At 39.0% G+C, this 21,603-nt stretch overlaps 1 protein-coding gene across 2 annotated transcripts in view; it reads right to left on the bottom strand.

The window, feature by feature from the left end:
• The window catches only part of ABCD3 (ATP binding cassette subfamily D member 3), a 31,811-nt gene extending 11,166 nt beyond the window's left edge, over positions 1-20,645 (bottom strand). Inside the window, exons 1-5 of one of the 2 annotated variants that reach the window (XM_075156336.1) lie at positions 20,309-20,645; positions 5,919-5,955; positions 3,497-3,598; positions 1,809-1,897; positions 836-905 (exon numbers count right to left, since the gene is read on the bottom strand). In XM_075156336.1, the coding sequence (XP_075012437.1) occupies positions 836-905; positions 1,809-1,897; positions 3,497-3,598; positions 5,919-5,955; positions 20,309-20,424 (414 nt within the window). In that variant the 5' untranslated portion in view covers positions 20,425-20,645. The remainder of the gene's footprint in view (positions 1-835; positions 906-1,808; positions 1,898-3,496; positions 3,599-5,918; positions 5,956-20,308) is intronic. The other variant, XM_075156337.1, reaches the window with a different exon arrangement.
• Between the last annotated feature and the right edge of the window lie 958 nt (positions 20,646-21,603).

Raw genomic sequence — 21,603 nt, 5'->3', positions numbered from 1 at the left:
ATTTAATATACTTAGATCAGTTTGCAGCATAGATTGTGCAAACACTTTAGAACAGGTGAATTCTCCCCTTTAAGTCAATAATACTATTAATACACCTAAGACCAACCACATAGCATCTGCAGGACCACTGATTAGGTTTCTATCTACATTTTTGAAAACTCCAGTTCCCAGTAGATCTCACCACATCAAAAGATTTAATATAAAACTATGTTCATATAGCATATCTTCAGCTCTTCTGATAAGCTCTAGAAAAGAGCCACCATTTGACAATCACTACCTTAAATTGATCAATTTGCCTTTAAATCTATTGTAAACCAGGTACGTTATCTATTAGGTAGCAACAATTATTTCTATCTGGTGCAGGTCAGAGATATTGATGAGCTGAAAGAAAGTTAAAGGGTGGAAAAAAACAAAACAAATCTCAGAAGAAGTTGTAAGAAATACAAAAGTTAAAGACTAAAAAGAAATCTTCATTTTCAATGGTGTCAAAAGAATCCCAAACCTACAATGTTGAAACATCATCCAATCCGTAAGATGTTATTATGCAGTACTACAGATGGCACATTAAGCTAGCAGTCAAAATTGCCATCAACAAAACCAACCTGAAAACCTAAACATATCTGTCAGAAAAATAGTTGCAATCAATAGGTAAACATGCTGATAAAGTCTCCCACACACTGGAGCCAGAAAATGAAGTGTGTCTTAATACAGACCTGCATGTAAAACTACTAATTTCTATGGGTTTTAAGACACTCGTTTGAGATCTTTTCCTCAAATTCTTAATTTACATTTAAAATATGTTCTACTAAAAGGCTGGCACAAGAAAAGCACTTACAGCAGGCATTGCGGCGATGAAGTTGAACAAGTATTTCTTGAAATCTTTCCTGCTGCGGCCAATTATAGCACTGTAAACAACCATCAGCTAAAAGTTAGTTACGAGAGAAACAAGAAAGTATAAACTAGCGTGTCTTAAGTGGACAAATTCTCAGTGGACTATATAGAGAAAAAAAAAATCATCGTGGAAACCTGTAGTATCAGCTGTAGGATCAAGTATGACAGACTTCTGTAAGTTAACTGGTAAGTGACAGACTAAGCAATTATCTCCCTTCTGCTCCTGCAGTAACTGCCTGCATTAAGGGCTCAGAAATTCATGGTCACAGAATACCAGTTCCTTTCCTTCTTTGCCTTCATAGATTCTCACAAGAGAGAAACAAAGCAGTCCTTCCATTCTACAAAGCACTGAAAGTCTCTCCTGAAATACAGTATCATTTTGAAGTACACTTCAAGACAAATTCTGACTTGCTTCAATTAGCAACAAGAGCAACAAGAATAAAGAGAGGTCTAGAAAACACTTTCTAAAACATTAACACTGAAAGCACTGTGTTTATCAACCTAAAGAGCAAACAGCTCAGTAGGAAGAAGTAACAGTCCTAATATCCAAACAACATGTCTGAGTCTATGCCATAGAATCACTATGCCACTATTCTGAAGTGCTCTCTTGGACGTTCAGATCAACAAAAGATTTAGCGTCTTCAGCGCACAAAATGTGACCAAAAGAACAGAAAGTCATTTAGTAAGTAAATTTTGCTTAAAAAAAATAAAATTGTGTCCAACAGCAGAAAAACAGTTGATTAAAAATTATTTTTTTTTTTTAAATATAGGGATCCCCTTATTTTGCAACTATACCAGTTTTCCAACTGTTTCACATAAATAAGCAAGCTATAAAATGTCTGAATATGCGTTCTGACAGATTTCTTTCCTTGTTAAACACAAGAAAGTATGTTTAAAAATAACCAGTTTATAGATACCTTTCAATGACTGTTCCATTTTGAATCATCCAAATATCACAATATGTGCGGACTACCAGCATCACAGCAATAAGCAGCAAATAACCTGTCTAGTACAAAAATAGAAATGTAACAGTTAAACAATGGATAAAATTCACCACTTTTTTTTAGTAAGTGGTCCAACCGTATCTAGCAGAAAAGTATTACCCTGATGACTCCAGCTAATGCAGTGTTTGCTTACTTTGTAAGAAACACATTAGCATACAATATTTTTAATAGAATACTGATTACATTTTTATGGAGAAAGTTTGTCTTTTAAAAAGGTGTAATTGGTTGATACATATACCGGACACGTAAGATGGAAGATTGCAGGGATAAAGAAATTACTGCTATTCTGAGATACTTTTCTGCCGTAAGTATAGGGTCATGTAGGTTGCAAGGGACCTCTGAAGGTCCTACTCCAAATCCCCACTACAGGGCCACTAGTAACCAGTCACCAGTCAGACCTTATACCATTGATCAAAAACCTTTAAGCCCAACAGTCCAGCCAGTTTTCCATCCACCTCACTGTCCAGTCATCCAGCCAATGCAGTTCGGCTATCGGGTACTAGGGGAGACCTTAGTCTCAAAGCCTTGCTAAAATCAAAGTATTCAACATCCTCTGTTCTTACCTTTTCCACAGCCACTCATCTCATCACTGAAAGCAATTAGATTAGTAAGGCATGATCTGCCATTCATAAATCCAGACCGGCTGTTTGCAGTCACCTTTCTGTCCTTCACGTGGCCAGAGTTAGCTTCCAGGAAGATTTGCTCCCAGCCTTATTAGGAATATGGTGAGGCTGACCAGTCTTTAGCTTCCCGTACACTTGTTTTTGAAGATGGGAGTGATATTTGTTTTTTTGGGGGGTTATCAGTAACCTCTTCTGATGGCTGTGACCTTTTGAAGTTGATGGAGGCCAGCTCTGTCAGCTCTCTGAGGCATTCCCACCCGTGCTTCTACCTTCCGTGTACTTCCTTTTTGTGAATGAGCTGTCGAAGGTCCCTGTTCATCCAGGCTAGCTGGCTGCCATGCTTGCTCCACATTCTGTACCTTGGAGTTCATTGCTTTTGTGCTTGACATATGTTCAAGTTCTAATATATTACAGTTTATCACTTAAGTTCTGAGCTCAACTAATGCTTTTTTAATAAAACTTAAGTGTTCAGGAAATCATGAGAAAGATGCTGAGGCAAACAATTTTATCTTGCTAAATTCTAGTCTGCATAGCCTTCCTGAAATGATGCTAACACACTTTTTGACAAATTCACTTTCTCATAAGGGTTGGCCTAGATATAAGTTACAAAAGCAAAATTATGGATAAACAGCATGCTATTTAAAGATAGGAAGCATTTGCACAGAGAAGCTTACTACCTTGCATCGAATCAAACAAAATCTGGATGCCCTTTTAAAACATATGCTACAGATAGTAGTTATTAGCTGACAGTAAATGGCTTATCTTGTAATCAAAACCAGAATGCAACTTTTTAGTGATCTAACAACCGAACATACATGTAGATTTTTATATTAATATGTTGCTATTTTAAAAACATATAGTACAATTTAGTCCTATTCAAGTAAGGTATATGCTTTTGTTTAAATTCTGATGTAATTACGAAAGAAAACTTGACTCCAAAAATGCTCGTATTTATTTGTTATTGCAGGCAATGCTTACCTCTTTACAAAGTGTTCTAGGGACCATTATTTTCAGGATTCGACATATTCTTGCGATAAACACTCTGTCCACCATTGCTCGCTCCTTCTTTCCCTCTTTCTGCTTCACATAGAACAAGCAAAACAAGAAAAGTGAGATTTTTTTTGTGATGTATTATTTAAATGTTGATGTGATATTTTCCTTATTCAAGTTATTTACAGCTACCTTCCTTTTGCAGCGTTTGCAATATTTCACACAAGTTAAATGAAATGTAAGAATCGGGAGCATATGCCCTCACAGCTAACAGAAATCCTAAGAGAACTAAGCTATCAAAACAAATTGCAATAGGAAGTAGCTGCCATGATACAAAATATTTATTTCAAATCTATGTTAAAAGTGATACACAAACAATGCAGACCACAGCATTAAAACATCCAATTACAAGTTATAATGCAATCTGCCATGTCTTAACATTGCTTGTCTCTAGAAGACACCATCAGCAGGCATTTTTAAAGATGCCTTTCATCATTTGTCTAGACCATCAATGGTTTAAACTCTTTGACTGTACAGCCCAAACTTGCTTCAAGTGAAACCAGAATTTGTTTTTCCTTTACTTCTAAAAAACAGTGCAACACACTCCTAGTGAGCTAAATCTACCAGACTTAAATCCCCTCCTATACCCTTTTATTTGGGTCAGTTGCATCTGTTTACTCCATATAACCCTATCTTCTGTCTTGACTAACCTGAATACTTTTTAACAAGCTAATGGCCCAGGTATCTTTTCTTTCTTTCCTTTGTTTTCCTTCTCTCCTTTCACAGTTGTGACATAAGAATTCAGTCCTGAAAACAGGCTAAAAGGGCATACATGTGTACTGTCTAGTCAACCTAATCCTGCTATCTTTGCTACCCAAGACTTATGTGAAGCATAAGTTATCAATGCCTATAGTAATACTACAACATACTCACACAGGAAACCTGAAAGAAAAAACTAGGGAGACAGGATAGGGAAGACAAAGAAAGTAGCCTGTGATTCACCATTAATCAACTCAGACAATCCTATCAAGCACTATTTTTTTTATTTCCAAGGATGATTAAGCCACAGAAACTTGCACAAAGAGCCCAACTTAATTTCTTCACTTACTGTTTACACATGCAACATGATGGGCAACAAGTGCAAGCTCTGAGCCCGAGCAAACACAAATTTACTCTGAATGCGCTGTGAATAAGCCTACACCTGTTTTTCACGGGATGAAGTCAACTATAGTCCTGTCCTTTTTAAAAACTATCTGAACACAAGGTACAGATAAAAATTCTAGCCAGATAGGATGCTATATGGTAGATGATAAAATTATTTCAACTAAAAATTATTTACACAAAAATTCAAGCAATCCCAACAACTAAAGACTACTGTCCAGCCCTAATGAAGCATGACCCTACATGTTCTCGCTTTTCTGTAATAGAAATTATAAACACAATATCTGATGTGCTAAATTTCTAGGAGTACCTGACTAAATACATTTGATGTCTGAGCTGAACCTATTCTTCCTTCCTATTCATCTCTTCCCTGTTTCTACTTTTGTGTTGCACTTACATTAATTCCAATATCTTCTTTCCCAGAGGTTTTGTTCCTTAGACTGTTAATTCCTCATTCAGTATAGTTATATCCAATATGGGTAGGAATAAGAGAAGGCTAGTTAAGACTTTTACAAATAGGTATAGCTGAGCAAAATACAAGTGTTTATGGCAGATAGTGCAGTCAAGGTCTGGCTAGAAGTTAACACGATACTTGCATAGACCTTTATATTTATTCAGTGCAAGCCTTTTCTTAAGTTTTCAGCAAAGATGGAAGTATGTGGAATAGTTATCTATTCTTACCATCATATGACCCAATATTTCTAATCATGGGCTCTGCCCTTTGGGCTAACTGTTGTATTTTATTTGAACATGAAACAAAAAACTTAACTTAAAGGGATATAATATATCCTTTTCAAATAAATGAATTAACAGACACACAAAATACCAGGGAAATGCTAAACCTCCTACCAGACCATTTTTAGAAATGGTCAGACTTTACATTTTGTTCCATACTTTTTCCTTTCAAATAAAAAGCAAATGCAGTCATACCAGATCTACAGGCAGCTGTTTGTTGCTATGCATACAGCCAAACTTACACCACCAGTCCTTAAACATTCATAATGCACAAAGAGATGAAGCAGCACATGATACACATCAAGCACCTATCATTATGCAGTCCAGCCATATGTGATTAACCTGATTCTTCCATTTGTTTCACCAGTGCAAGTCTGCAAGTATCATTCAAACCACATTTGCACCATAGCCATCCTGTCGAAACTAAAACTACAATTATGGTTCTTAAAGTTAAAAAAACCCTATCAGTATTATTTTAAATTATTAAAAATATACTACATGAAGAAAGAATTACCTCATTGTTCTGCAATGCTTGTTTTCCACTTCTTTTACTGTAGAGGAAAAAATAAAAGTATTTTACTTGTTATTAACACACATTTCTTTGTCTTGATCTCTACACAGAAGAGACAAAAAGGAAAGCTTAGGATTATATCCCTATTTATTTCCTTCAAGTGGTACAATGTCTTCACAAGAGGGCTACCTTTTATGTCAAACTTATGTGCTGTTTTTATATTATTTCAATGAAACCTTACTCCTTCCAGTACTCAGTTTGATGTAGGGAAACTAAGCCTCCCTTTTTCATCTCTGAGTTTTGCTTTACCTTGGCTTCTGTACCATGAACTCTTAGTGTTTTTATGTTTCTAACATATACTTTGCAAGCATGGCTTCATGGTTCCACTGACCACAAATGAAAGCTACATGAATGCAGATTCAGCAATCCAAGCAACCTGACTTTGATGTTTCGCACTATCTACATAAGCCAGATTTGTTTTGCATTATGTTTGCCTTTCAAATAACATATTTTACTATATATAAAGATTATTTGTTCATAAACATGCGCTGCAGGGGAGAAAAAAGTCAGATCCTTTGAAACCAAGTTCCTGCAAAGGTGTGCATTAGAAGGAGAGGTAGTTTTTATTCTGTCCTCTTTCCTTCCCCTGCATTTTACAGAATAGTTAGAGGTAAAATATTTATCAACTAGTCCTACACAAACATTCAAACGTACAATGCTATTCTTCTTTCTCTCCTTTTAAGAAGGGCAAGCTGACATATAAGACAGTTATAGCTTGTCTGTCTTCCTTTCTGAACATTCAAGCATCAGATAAGCACATGAAGCTGTTGGGAGAGCTTATGCATTTACGTAGTTTAAAAGTGACTGGTAACCATATTAAATTGTAACCTACCATTTCTCAACCATTATATTAAAACACTGAGAGCAGGCTGCCTTAAAACTACAGTATTCATACACTTTCAAGACAGCACCTAGGAAATTACAGGGAACCAGAAACTATGAAAGGCACTGCTCCTTCTGCCTACATCAAAACAACTGCAGACTGCCACACACCCAGTTATCCCACAACTTTATCAACAGCATCATTTCACACTTGTGCTTTAAAGCTCTGCAAAGAAAATAGCTAGGATAAAATCATGCCTATTTTAATTTATGATAATTAGAAAGATCTATGAATGTCACTGACCAATGACGAGAAATAACTTAATTATTATGGAAGGAAGAGGCAAGGTAGCAGAAGAATATGAGAGAAGAAGGGAAGGAGGAGACCATGCAAATGAGAAGGGAGAGATGCCAGTTTAACAAGAACTTAATTAAAGGTAATGGTGAGGCAGAAGCCTGAGAGGAGAAGATAAAAATCTTGTAAGACTACTTGTGCAAAAGACAGAACAAAGAACATGAAGGGCAGCAGAGGGCAGACTGGGGGAGAAATAACTTAATAAAAGTTCAAAAGAGATAAAACGCTTAATCAAGCCATGATGGAAGTATGTCTGCGGAAATGGTAACAGTGTGCAAAGTCTAAGAAACAATCTAGTTGGAGACTACATCCTGGTGACATAGGAGCAATGTATTGCTGGTACAAGAAACTTCTCAATACATCTCGTAATTTTTCAAAGTACAAAAGATTGACCTGTTTTTTAAAAAGTGTCCTTGAGTATGGATCAGTCCAATCACATTTGGTTTGGGACTAGGAGAAACGTAGTATTCTTAGGTGTGAGTAAGTCGTGATCAAACTATGTGGGTATTTTCCTAGATGATTCATGACTTGCAGTAATGCGAAATGAAAGCATGCTGCTCTTCCAGATGTGCTATAACAATTCCTAGCTTTGTAGCTTCAAGGCCTGCCAATGTTTGAAGTCACAACACTTATAATACACAATTATTTCAGCTTTAAAAGGATCAGAAATGAATACATTAAAATAGCAATATATTAAGAAGATGAGGCCCAGAATTATTCTGGCAGTTGAATACCTTTGATGTATTTATTCATACATTTTTTCCTACAGTAGCTGTTGAGAGAAATTCAGTAGCTGAAACTACTGAACTGAGCTGAAACTGATTATCCACTAAAGAGAAAGGACTGTTCAGAAACAGTGATTTAATTGTGAACTCACATTTAATTAGTATTTATATTTATAAAGTTTAAGATAAAAATTAAGTATTTTTAAATTCAAAACCTAATGTAAAAAGAGCTTTCACAGTGTTTTGTTTTCTTTTTCTAAAAAAATCCATGCAAGTTCAAAACAATACTAATACCTCAATAAGAAAGGAAAGAACCTTATATATGAAGTATGGATTATCTAGAAGCAGAAAAATAAATGTGGCTACAAAGCTCCAAAAATGCTGCTCTTGCTATTAAAAAAAAAATTCCATTGTTACGTTAACAAGTAAAACCGTTTTACTTGCAACAAAAGACTGTGCCATAGTTCTGCCTAGAATAAAACTTCCACAGGCCGATTACTGCAGAGCTTTTCCTTCTCAAGAGTCTCATTTTTTCAGTCCGACACCTACTGGCACTACTCCAGACTCATTATACTATTGTAGAACTTTTTTGTGAGATTGTGGTTGCATTCTCAGTGAATTTAAAGACTATATAACACCCTCAATTAGTCAGCAAGAATACAACAAGACTATCTGGTTACAGCAGAGCGCTCTAACATTTGGAATAGATTCAAGCTCTGTTATTCCAGACCTCTCATTTACTTAATGCTGGAGCATCACAAGCCTTATTGGTGAAGGGAGGTAAGTGCTACATGCTGTCCAAATTCTCTACTGCAAATAACTCCTCTGGTATAGGGGTCATCATTGAGCAGCTCGGTGTAAGGACTGCTTGGAATAGAAACATAAGGCTGCCTTTTACTGCAATGTTAACTTTAGTGATTGCCCTATCTGCACATACCACTCTCCAGTTTGAGTTAAACTGTGCTCTTTATTATCATAGCAGTGCCTTGAAGCTCAAGTGCTACGATGCTTGACTCGGTGATGTGACAGGGTAACAGCTATGATACAGCTCAGGTTAGTATAATTCATCACATGCTTATTCAACCAATATTACTACAATTCAGGCAGCTACTATCAAACTGCAGAAGAGCTCTACTTTTGATCTTTAGTGTAGTTACTCTCTCTTCATCTCAAGGTACTCACAATGAAACCTTTCCCTGAGTGTATGTATTGAGCCTGAAGCTGGACTGACTGGGACAATGAAAGATCCCAACATAAAACCAACATCCAGACAGTTTGAATGGGAGTGGCGCTGAATTCAGCAGTGATGTGAAACATGTCCCATAGGGAACACATTTCTATTCCTCTCTACCTCGAAGGCAGAACTGTGCAGCGACTGTTCACCATTCATTTCTCCCCTTTTCCTTCTATATCAGAAAATCCTGAGATTTTTCTCCTGCCCTTTCCTGGATTTGAATTGCGTTTTTACTTCCAGCCATCAGTTCCCCTGAGGCATTAGATTTTATCAAAAAGAATTCAATAGTTACATTACAGATACTAAGAGAATACAGGACCTTGCTTTAGGTGACCAAAAAAAAAAAAAGGTATGGTGACAAAATAAGATTACAAGAACAAATATTCAAAAGATTACTTTATGGCAAGAAAAAATAAGTATGGCATATACCATAAATCCAGGAAAGTAAATTACTACATTTTTGAATGCCTAACTTATGCCTAACTTTGCAGCTTAAAAACAATACTGTGATTTTAAACTGAACCATGACAGTTTACATATGGAGAGAATATTTTGAAAGCATGAGTCAAGCACAAATTCAATACAGTAACATTTACTCAAAACTACACGAAAACTTGTATACTGAACTGCTCCGATTTATTTCTCTGAAATAATAAAACCTGTAGAAATATAAAAGCTAGCCTTCTTCCAAGCTCTTACTGTACCAATAAAATACAGTTGTGTAGCAGAATTACTTAACTTACTATAACTCATCTCCAACGTCTGCTTGCTTTTCAGTTTTTCCACATGCAAGATGCTTGACTGAAACTAAGTTTACTGCCAGGAAGTTATGAAAAAAGACCTGCCAAGACAGTAATGAAATAACAGACTTCATTAAGTAGCAAGTAGATAATGGGAAGACTTTTGAGCTTCCTTCATGCCCTCACAGACAAGAAGGGGTGGTGATGGTGACGTTTTTGAAAAGGGTTACCCAGACAGTACATAGAAAAAAGATAAGAAAAATACTAAAATATTTCTAAAACTCAGCCAAATCTATTGATTTGGATAGGAATACATTTGCATGAGGATAGGAACACAGAATATTCCAAGATGAAACAACACTTTAAAAGTGTTTCTGCATAGTTTCCTCACAATTTTCTATGGAAGCATTAAAAATCTTAATTATATACATCTCTCTGTCTGTATTCAGCAGGTACTACTACTACACTAGAATCATAGAATCATAGAATCATAGAATCATACAGGTTGGAAAAGACCTCTAAGATCATCGTGTCCAACCGTCAACCCAACACCACCATGCCCACTACACCATGTCCCTAAGGGCCTCATCTACACGTCTTTTAAATACCTCCAGGGATGGTGACTCCACCACTTCCCTGGGCAGCCTGTTCCAAGGCTTTCTTTCCAAGGCTTTTCTTAGTCAGTCTTTCTCCAAACTTCCACAGTCTCAAGCTTAAATTTCAAAGCAATCAATAAGTCAAATTCTACTTTCAAAGGCAGAACTTCATCCATAGATCACCATGGTTGATGCAGCAACCCCCCTGGCAGCAAAGCGGATCACAAAGCCAAGAACAAATCATGCAGAATGAGATACAAAGTACTTCTGATCCAGATGATCGATCTATGGAATAAACTTCCAGAATACCTAGACTAAGTAATTCTGTAAAAATCTTCCTCTGTACTAGGGATGGGGAGAGAAGGAGCTTCTATAAAGACTTAGTCCTTTTAAAATAATAATAATTAAAAAAACCCAACTTTCATCTGCTTCACATGACCACCTATTGTGACAAAATAAAGTTCAGCATGAGTTTAACCTACATCAATTTTCATGGTGTTTCCTCTGACTGCTACCTTCATGCTAAACAAAACAAAGTATTCTTTCAAAATGATCCTCTATGCTCATGGTGTTTAAAGTCAGACTCAAATCAAATTAACACTTCAGTGACTACAATAGGCGTACATGAAAAGCCACTTTTAACTACAGCAATGTCTTAGACACTCCTTATTCAAGGTTACCGTTTATGATAGGGAGTACTATGATCGGTTTTGGACCCCCAGTACAAAAAAAAACTTTTATAAACTTGAGCAGTACAGCAGAGGGCCACCATGATGGTCAGGAGGGCGGAGCACCAGCACTATAAGGAGAAGCTGAGGGAAGGGGGCTTGATCATCCTGAAGAACAGGCAGCATTGGGAAAACCTAATAGCAGCTTTCCATTACCTAAGAGGCACTGAGGAGATACAGCCAGGCTCTTTACATGGACACACAGCAGAAGAAAGAGAGACAACAGAACTTAACTGGGGAGGTTCTAACTGGATATAAGGAAAAAAAAAATTTTAAAAAAAAAAAAAAATCGCTATTACAATAAAAGAGCATTGTAATAAGTTGTCCAAAGACTGGAATCTGTCATTGGATGTTTTCAAGATCTGACTGCACAAAGCCCTCAACAACCCGATCTCTGAGCGGACACTTGGATTAAGTGACCTCTTGAGATGCCTTCTATCCTAAATCATTCCATGATTTTACTTTTTTTTTTTTAAAAAAAAAACAAACCACAACACCACCATGAACAGGCTAGAGATATAACGGGACATGTATCACCTAAAGAAGTTTCCAGAAAAGCAGCATCTCAGATGTAGCCTGCTACCCACTGCACAGAGCTTTTACAGAAAACATAGATGCAACAAGTGAAGAAACGTATCAGCAGTACTGGGATAACACAACTACACCAAACTTTTCATTCATACATGCACGGTAACTGAATAGCAACTCACTAGAGATAAGTAAATAGGCAAGTACTTACCCAATACACAGTAGGCAACAGAACAAAACACCTCTTCCAACATCGAGAAACATGATCAGCCAAAACCAGGAAGATATTTTAAAGAAACTAATAAAGAGTTTCAGGGCTTTGCACAGGCATTTGGCAGCTGATCCTACTTCAGGGGCAGCAGTGTAGCACAGGGGGGAGGCAGAAAACTTGATGATAACACCACACAATTTCAGTCTCCAAATAAGTGTTGGTCACAGCACTCAGTCTTTGGGTTTAACTCTATTCCCGTACCAGAGAAGCTATTCTCTCTAAAGAAACATGCGACAATGGTGGTTACTCAAAAAGGATAACTCTCAACACTCCTGAAGAAGAAAGTGATTTGAGAAACTGGGAAATACCTTCAAGAAGCCGTTCAGTCTAGTTACTGAAAGGTCTCACGAATACTAGTTCTGTGCTATTTATTAGCAAACAGGAAAAAGTTAAAGGATTACTGTCTCTAAAAATATCTGTCTCCTTCCAGAACAAAGTTCAGTGAAAGCAATCTACACCGAGCTAAGCATAACAACAGGGAACTGCAGATAAAGAGAGAGAGAAGCAAGACTTCCAGTCTAACGACAGGTGAAGAGGAAATAAGGGCTTGAAAATGTTATGTTGTGCTTAACTGCAAAAAAGGCTAAAATTTCAGGTCATGCTACCTTCCTTCTGTAGAGTAGGATGACTAGCTTCCACCCAACACAGTGCAAAGGAAGACTATCTGTTTTAGGGATAAGTGGAGCTTTTCAAAGGATTGTTACCTCTAAGCAACCTTTGTATTTGTATTTTGTAGACCTTACATTCTAGAATGGCAGTGAGCAATTTTCATAGCTTTAAAAAAAAATCATGCAAGATAAATGATTTTGTAATAGTTCGCGATTATTTGTGCAGTTTTCAGGTCAGTTTTGCAGTCAAGATACTACTGTGACATTGTAAAGACAGAATACAATTCAAATGACTGAATATGGAATCAACAGCATACCTTGTTACAGTGTGAAGAAGTAACAGGTATAATGAGAAAAGTATAGTGTCGCTCATAACACACTCATTGGTAGACAGAGCTTCATATTGCATACCCCGCACAGAGGAATAGAGAGCAACAGTACAGTTATTTCAGGTCAAGGGCAGCAACCTTACTCAGAAGCCTGGGCACAGTCCAAAAGCATGCCCATTTACGCAGTACACCCCAAGCACACACAGAAACCAAGAGCACAATTTTCTTGGCTCTAGGTTGGTAGCTAGTTGCAGTATAACCAAAAATAACGTGAAGGGAATGCATTCAGGCAACCAAGAAGGGGACTCTGAGAAGGTCACAGATAGCTATGTCACTGCAAGCGGGGGCTCTGCATTGCTCTGCATTGCTAAAGCTCAAAAAGTTGCTACAAATGTTTGAGAAGGCGGCAACAAAGCAGAACTGTTGTAGAGGAACTGAACCGCATTCAGCTCTGGGGCCCCTAACATACGAAGGACATGGACCTGTTGGAGCGAGCCCAGAGGAGGGCCACGAAGATGATCAGAGGGCTGGAGCACCTCTCCTATGAAGACAGGCTGAGAGAGTTGGGGTTGTGCAGTCTGGAGAACAGAAGGCTCCGGGGAGATCTTACAGCAGCTTTCCAGTACCTGAAGGGGGCCTACAAGAAAGCTGGAAAGGGACTTTTTACAAGGGCATGTAGTGATAGGACAAGGGGTAATGGCTTTAAACTCAAAGAGGGTAGGTTTAGACTAGATAGAAGGAAGAAATTCTTCCCTATGAGGGTGGTGAGGCACTGGAACAGGTTGCCCAGAGAAGTTGTGCATGCCCCATCCCTGGAAGTCTTCAAGGGCAGGTTGAATGGGGCTTTGAGCAACCTGGTCTAGTGGAAAGTGTCTCTGCCCGTGGCAGGGGAGTTGGAACTAGATGATCTTTAAAGTCCCTTCCAACCCAAACAACTCCATGATTCTATGAAAGTCTAAGTTTCAGTAGAAGTCTGCATCTCGATAATGAAATAACATGTAAAGAAAAACCTTAGAGCTATTAGTTCTTCCATAACATTGTGCTCTGGCCTGAGCTGTGGCTGTAGCTCTCCCTCATGGGTAACAGTGGAAAAACACTTCTAGCTAGTTCCCTACAAAGTGAAAAAACACTATTTCACAACGTTACACACACTTACACTAGATCTTGGCTTAGACAGCAATCATTTTATGCAACTTAATGAGAGAGAAACCACTAATTAACTACCCAGGCCCAAAACAAAGGCAGTCTGAATGCTAGGAGTAGGACTGAGTCATCTGGTTTCTCCTGTCTCCATACCCTCCAGCTGAAGACAGGTTTTCTGAGCCCCAGGCAGGTTTTTCTACAAGATTAGACTTTAGATGCATTTTCTAGTATCCTATCTGTATGTTTTGTCTTCTCCCCCCCCCCCCCCTCCAAATGCTAGTGCACATACAGCAAGTAGTGGACTGAACAGTCATGTTCACATTCTGGAAAACCTACTTTAATATAGTTGTGTAAAAACTTTTTTTTTTTTGATACCTGCCACCTTTTCACATAGCAGCACAGGTTCCCATTTAAAGCTTCCACATGGAAGCAGTTTATTAATCTGCAGCAATGTAATTTCACCTTTCTTGTCAAACACTCAGAGGGGACTCAACTAGAACAGGTCCCTTCATGCAAAGTACACTAGCAAGGCTCACCCAAACATCTTCAGAACCTAAAGAAATGAGGCAAACTAAAAAAAGAGAATAACATCCTAAATATAGAAAAACAGAATAAAAATGCATGACTTGCTTCAAGTTACAACTGCCACTTGCTATGTTTAAACTTCTGTGTTATATTTGAAAGCTCCTCCAAATGTTTGAACACGTGCCTATCATTTTTGATTGTACTTGTATCAATCACTGCCAAACTGGAGGTTCACAGGCAGTCTAGACGATGACATAAGCAGAACATCTACTTCCACTCTGTCAGAAGAAAAAGGCTGAGAAGTCTAATGACAGGCAAGTGCATAGGTCGTGTGTCACCTAAGATGAACTGTGTAAAACCCTATTTGATATACACTGTGTCAACAACTCTGTTGACCTCTCTCAACTCAAATGAGCCTTTCCCCTTGCTTTAGCCATGTCTAACCTCTAAAGCCCCAAGCATACATTGTTCTTCCCTTATGTATTTTTTTCTCCACAGGAGGCACGCCAAACACTTGGGTTTCAGAAGTTCAATTTATACAAAATTTCATATCCATACCCTAGCATCCTCTTGGATGCTAATGGACATGGCTGGGTGACAGGAAAGGCCAGTGTGTCTAGGAGCAGATTCTAAAATCTTTTATTTTGTCACCTTTCCATATATTACAAATTCCTTCCTATTAACTCCATTCTGTTTCTTCCCTTTCCCTAATCTTGCAGTTCCAAACTCTTTACCCTAATTACCTTCTATTACTCCTTTCAGTCCCTTCTTCCAGCAGAAAGCTGTATGAGTTAAATACCTTCTTTTTGAAAGTAATCCAAGTTCATTCTCCACTTTTATAAGCACTTTATTTGAAACTACATGGATATTCAGGAACAATTCTTACTAGAGGGATAAAGGACAATATCCAGCTCCTTTATGTAACACCCCTTAAGGTTTTATTTCTGAAGCAATCAAATCTTAAGCAAATGTTCTGCTGCTTCTTGTTTGAGGCAGTAATGTCTAATATTCAAGACAAAGTTCATAAAAAAGACATGGGATTAGATTTTTGTGGATGAAAGGTAACATACAATTTCATTTTATTTTACATATGTTGTATATTATGGGCTTTTTTTTCCCCTTTGACAAGCCTATACAGTATAACCCTATTTCAGCATTTAACATCTTTTGGAGTGTTTATATTTAGTATGGGTTTAGTGTCTTTGTTTAAAGAACTACAATGTTTAGGTGAACCAAACTGGAGAAGCAGAAATGTAAAGGTTGGAGGGCAGGGCGGGTGAAAAGGGGCTCAGCATTTCAACAGTTTTAGCCTTTTTTTTTTTAATATGGCACAAACATGAACTATAATCCCTACTCATGCATTGTCAGTAAGGTTGAGACCATTTGCGTTCAATTAAAATAGTAATTCATAGCAACAAACTGCTATCCCCTAATAACAGCAGCTGTTAAAAGAGAAACATTTGTTGTTTGTGTTTGCACACAATCAGACAGTACTTGGGTTACAGCACAAAACATAATTTAGGAAAACAGTAAAGATTAGTTCAAAGTTTTATTTCAATACTTTTTATTACTTGGGGGAAAAAAAAAAATCCATTCCAAAAACCAGTCTTCTCACACCTTGCTCAGTGACAGTGTCTTGGGCATTAAACTTTTTTCTTGATTTTAACTGAAAGGGGACAAAGTACAAAGAATACTGATCTGACTTCTGCTGGCTTTCCTTCATTCTTCCACTCTATAAATCTTTTTCCAATACTCAATAGTGGGGAAAAAAAATAGAACCACTGGTCTTTAAAACAGATTTTGAGTCATGTCCTTAAATGGAAGCAACATTTTCAACTATCAAGACACTGCTGATCAGTGCTGGAGTCACTTCTGTTTGCAGAAACAGCTCATAATAGATTAAAGTCATGATTGGTTTCTCCTGTATCATGGACTACATGAGATAATGTAGTCTCTCAAACAAGACAACTTCTTATCATGCTAAAAAACCCAAATACTACAACTGAAGTCATAATTGCATTTACATATAACAACTTCCCTCGCTCCCAAGAAGAAAAGAAGTTTTTCCAGGGAAACAGACTTTTTGAAGAGAGCAACTTGAATAGAGAAACAGTGCATTTTTCTTTCTGCGCTTTACTCCAAGGAATGTGGAATGCTAAGAAGTTACTATAAGCAAGCAGTTCTATGTTGTTTTATTTTGGAGAATTTTAGAAAGTTGTGGTTGAAATATATTGTAAACTGCAAGTGATACCACCTTTCAGTTCTGCAAAACTCATGAGGGATGTAATAGCTCTTACAGAAGAACATCTGTGACTAATCCAGCTAGCACTAATTAAGTGATCTTTGACCTACTAAGGTAGGTTAGCATAACATATACAGCTTAATTATTCACACATTACTACTTGATATGAGTGGTACTGCCCCTGTTGTCTGACAGCAGAAAAGTAGGTGAAAGTTGCCTCTTCTTTCCTTCCTCATCATTTCTATAACTGATTATTCTATACCAAAATTAACACACACAATATGAAGTCTGTGTAAGATAACTTTTTTGTTACATATTCAAACATACTTGATTTTCTAAAAGATTTTTTTTTTCCCTTTTTTTTTTTTTTAAATTTGTATGTTATTTTACTTTTCAACTTTGGCCAGCAGTGGTACCGAACTATTGCTGACATTCCAGCAAAACTTTAAAAAAAGCACACAAAATAAAACAGAAAACAGACAGTTATTCCATGAAAACATGATATAATAGTATATCTTATTTTGAACATAAACTATGTATAAGCATAAATACTTAAGTGTGTATTCTTAAATAAACTATGTGAGGAAAGAAGAAGTTTTGCAGGTAAAGTCTACAGTTGCACTACGACACTTCCATGGTTTACTTGAATGTTAAGGCCATCATTTTGCTGTTTATATTCAAGTTTGCAACATTCACCTTTGCCCTTAGGAAGCTCAAAACTAGAATTTCACCTTCCAGAATTCAAGAAGCTGAAATTCATCTCACGTTAACATGACACAACATTTTCAGGCATTATATACCAAGGTGAACAAAGGAATTCACACACATAAAACTAAGTCACCACTGTTCCTCACACACTTTACTCAGTTAACTTCAAGCAGCAGATACACTACCAGTCCTCTTCCAGACTATCTAGATTACAAGTGAAATTCTTCTCCATAGGAATAAGTAAATAAATTTAGGACAGCCGTACTCTCCCAATTTCTCCCTCTTCCCAAAGAGGCAGAGAGAAGTACAACACAGAAATTAGAGGGCACACTAGGCCCTGGAGATTTTTATCATTACTGCACAAAGGTTTACTACTTCTTATTATATGTCAGCATCATATACCACCACAACTATGCTGGAATATATAAAGATTTGGCACAATGACAATCCTTTCCAAAAGTATGCTATAATTTACATTAGCAACAAACCATTAAGAAATGAATGATACATGAACTAGTGAGACTAAAGGAGGATGGGGCAATGATAATAACTGGATGCTTTTGTCTAGGCTGGTGGCATAGGCAACGTAGCTCACCTACTGCCTAGTCTTGATAGGTAGCATTCTGTAAGGTTCCTGGCAAGGTTTGCCTCACAAGGAAACATGGAGACAAGAACGAAGACCAGTGGGCAAAAACCATCCTCAAAAATAGCACTCAGGCAGCAGCAGAGCTATTATTGAAACAACTGAATGTTGGATGTTAGAGTTTGGAATCTATGGCCACAATACAGTACCAGTAGCAAATAAGACTTAAGCTGTGGAGGGACTCAAAAGCGTAAAGCAACACATACACACAAGTGGAACTATCAAGTTTGCAAGCATGGTACCTATTTTAGCAACTGCATTTCTAATACATTTGAGAATGCAAAATGGCTTGAGAGAGGAAGATTACAGCTGCAAAGGATGAGATATCAGAAAGACTGCAGTACAGATAGAGGAAAGGGACAGATCAGGTCAGGCTATCTCAACTTCATTCAAATGCTGAATTAGCTGGAACATAATTCATAAATTACCTCCCCTTTCCAATTCTCATTAACCTTGTAATAGTGTTTGGTCCACCTAACACATATGAATGCCTCAGATTTTTAACATTGTACCTAGCAAAATCAAAGATTCATACGGGAAGAAGGCATGCCAAATATAGCCTTCAGCAATAAGGCCAACACTCATTTTCAGTATATTGACTCTCAAGCTAATAGATGCATTGCCATTGTCAAGTCCTGCAGAGCAACATCAGAAGATTTGCAAGCAAAATAGTTTATGGGGACAACCCAGGACCCACATTATATTTATTTCAAGAATAGGGAGATTACTCTGGACAAGTTCTAGCCAGCTCCTGTCAACTGAATGCTACTGGTAGTGGGAATACACTAAATGCACTTCAAAACTACACTGGACTTGCATCTACATTTGAAGATGTGCTCCAATCTGAATGTAAACTAGTTTGTGTGCTCCAAGATCACTCCTCAATAAAGGCAGAGCAAGGTAAGTGTGGACAACTGGGAGATTCACCTTAAAAGGTGAAAAATTCACTGTTGATCTGAATTAAAACGTAGATACTCCCAGAACATCTGTATGGCCTAGTCTTTCTTACAAACACCATTATAATACATTAAGTGTGAAAATCTTGCACTACAGTGCCAGTAACTCTCCCAGCTCACCATTTTTATGCCATTCTATATAGCCTTTCTCCTTTTTTACAACGGTATTTCACTAAATTAAGCAGAGATACCTGAAAAATATCATCCCTCCCTATGAGTTTGATAAGAAGAGTAACTCTCAGCAATAGTTTGGGATCTTGTTGTTTCTACTCTCATGCAAACAATGTAAGATGGCAAATGCATAATTGTCAGCAAGGTATCAATTTCTGACGTGTTGTATGACAAGGTTACCTAACTTCATGAAGCGCTTAAAGATATCATGTGTATGAAAGGAATTAGGTAAAATAAAACCGGATTGTTGCTTAATCACAGGTATGTTATTACTTGAGTCTGTTGAGTAAGTCCATTTAGCCATCAAGATCTAGCACCAGGATAAGTTTGTAGCAACTACACGATATCTAACTGTACTCATGTAACATACCGGGTCTTAGCATATGGTCAAGAGTCTACAGCCACAAATACGCTAAAATCATGAAAGGATTGAGTCTGAAGAATATTCTTCATCTGCCACACTTTATGGTACCCAATTTCATAGGAGATTAACAAATACACACCCTAGCACACGTATACCAGTGAGGCATCCTCCTAGGCAACATAACCAGGTACTACCTCTTTGAAATTGTTATCCGTGTACCTGCCACACGGCAGCATTAAAACAACAGCTGAGGTCCATTATTTGCCTATGCAGATAGGGCGTCCTAGGACATCCCTAGAAGTCAACTCTTCGTTAATATTAGTTCGCAGTCAGGAAAATGGAGAAAACTAATGTAACTTGAGTAACAAGGTGGAGGCGGTTGGATACTCGCAAAAGCGGCACCGACTGCACCTCAGGGGAGGCGGGAGGGGGAAGCAGCCTGACCCCTCTTCCCGGGGGGGTGGGAGGAGGGTGTCGGCAGCAGCGCCCCGTTACAGCAGGGAGGCGGGCCGCCCCTCCGTCAGGCCGAGAGGGCGACCGCAGCTCTCCCTGGCCTCGGCCTCCCAGCGCTCGCACTGCGGCTCGCCCCCGGCGCCCCTCCCGCCCCGCGCACCCCAGGCCTGGCGCCCGGCCCTCCCCGCTCACCCGTGCTGGGCTGCCGCCCGCCGCTTGTTGAGCAGGCAGAGGAGCGCGCAGGCGGCGGCGGTGGCCCCGGCGATGGCGGAGTGGCGCACGGTGAGGTACTTGCTGTAGGCGGCCATGGTGCGAGTGCAGCCACGGAGCCGAGGCCAGCCGAGCGGAGGGAGGCCAGCCGCGCAGGCGCGGGGAATGCCGGGAGGGGGGCGGGGCCCACCCGGCCTCGCCTCCGCCGGCAGGACGGCCGGCAGCCAGCCGCGCCGAGCTTCGCCTGGGGAGCGGCGGCGCGGGCAGGTTGTGCAACGGGGGCGGCGGTAATTAACGCTCCTTCCCCATCTCCCACGCCAGCGGCGGGGAGCGGGTGAAAGGGAAGGGGCGTTTCCTCCTGCGCCAGCGGGGCCGGGCCTGCCGCCGGCTGTCCTCGCCTGGAGGTCGGGCCTGCCCCCGCGCCCCGCGGCCGGGCCGGCGCCTCGGCCTCAGCCTCCGTTTAAGTTTTCTCTGGCATCTTCGGCTTGGCACCTCCCGCCGCCCGGGGCTTCCACGGAGGGTCTTCGTGCGGGCGTACGGTGTGATTTCTGAGTGTGAATTATGAATGCCATGCAAATGTAGAGACAATAGGAAATAAACCTTTAAGAGAGACTTTGATGTAAGTTTTGCCACGCTGTCTTTTTTTTTTAGGGCCATGAGAGGAGCTGCCAAGGTTGACTGTCAGACAGAGGGTGGAATGAGTTGTCACCTGTGTAAGTCCAGGAAAACAATCCCTGTTGTTTTCCTGGGCAGAGCCACACCAGGTACAGCGGGAGATACCAGCCAGCCTTCTCCTACAAAACCAGTTATACTCGCACAGGTGCTTTTCCAGCACAGTTAATAACACTGCCAAGTCGAGCTATACCAGCAAAAACACCCATACCAGCATAACTGTATTTACACTAGATCTTCCCCTGTGGTCATATCCCTCAGAAAGACACCTGATATTGTATATGAAGTGGCTGTACTTTCTACAAGAACTGGTCAGTTAGATATTTAAAGACTCTATTGGTGCAATGGTTAACACTGAAATGACAAAACAATTTCTCTGGTCAGACTTAAATGCAGATCAAAATGCATTTAGAATCTGTGTATCTATTTTTAGTCTTAAAAAAGTTTTCATACAGGCTTTTGAAAACATTTGAATACCTTTGTATGTTGTGCCTTTGTTATTGTAGTACAAAAGTGTGCGCATAGGTCAGTCCATTTATCGAGTACTCCTATTTCTTTCAGATATGTCTGCCTGGAGTAGCAGGGCTGAAGCTGCAGTTTGATGA

The sequence above is a fragment of the Calonectris borealis genome, chromosome 8 (genome assembly GCF_964195595.1).
Source record: "Calonectris borealis chromosome 8, bCalBor7.hap1.2, whole genome shotgun sequence".
In the NCBI taxonomy this organism is placed as follows: domain Eukaryota; kingdom Metazoa; phylum Chordata; class Aves; order Procellariiformes; family Procellariidae; genus Calonectris; species Calonectris borealis.
Note: the sequence above shows the minus strand (reverse complement) of the source record. Positions and strands in the feature narration are given on the sequence as shown.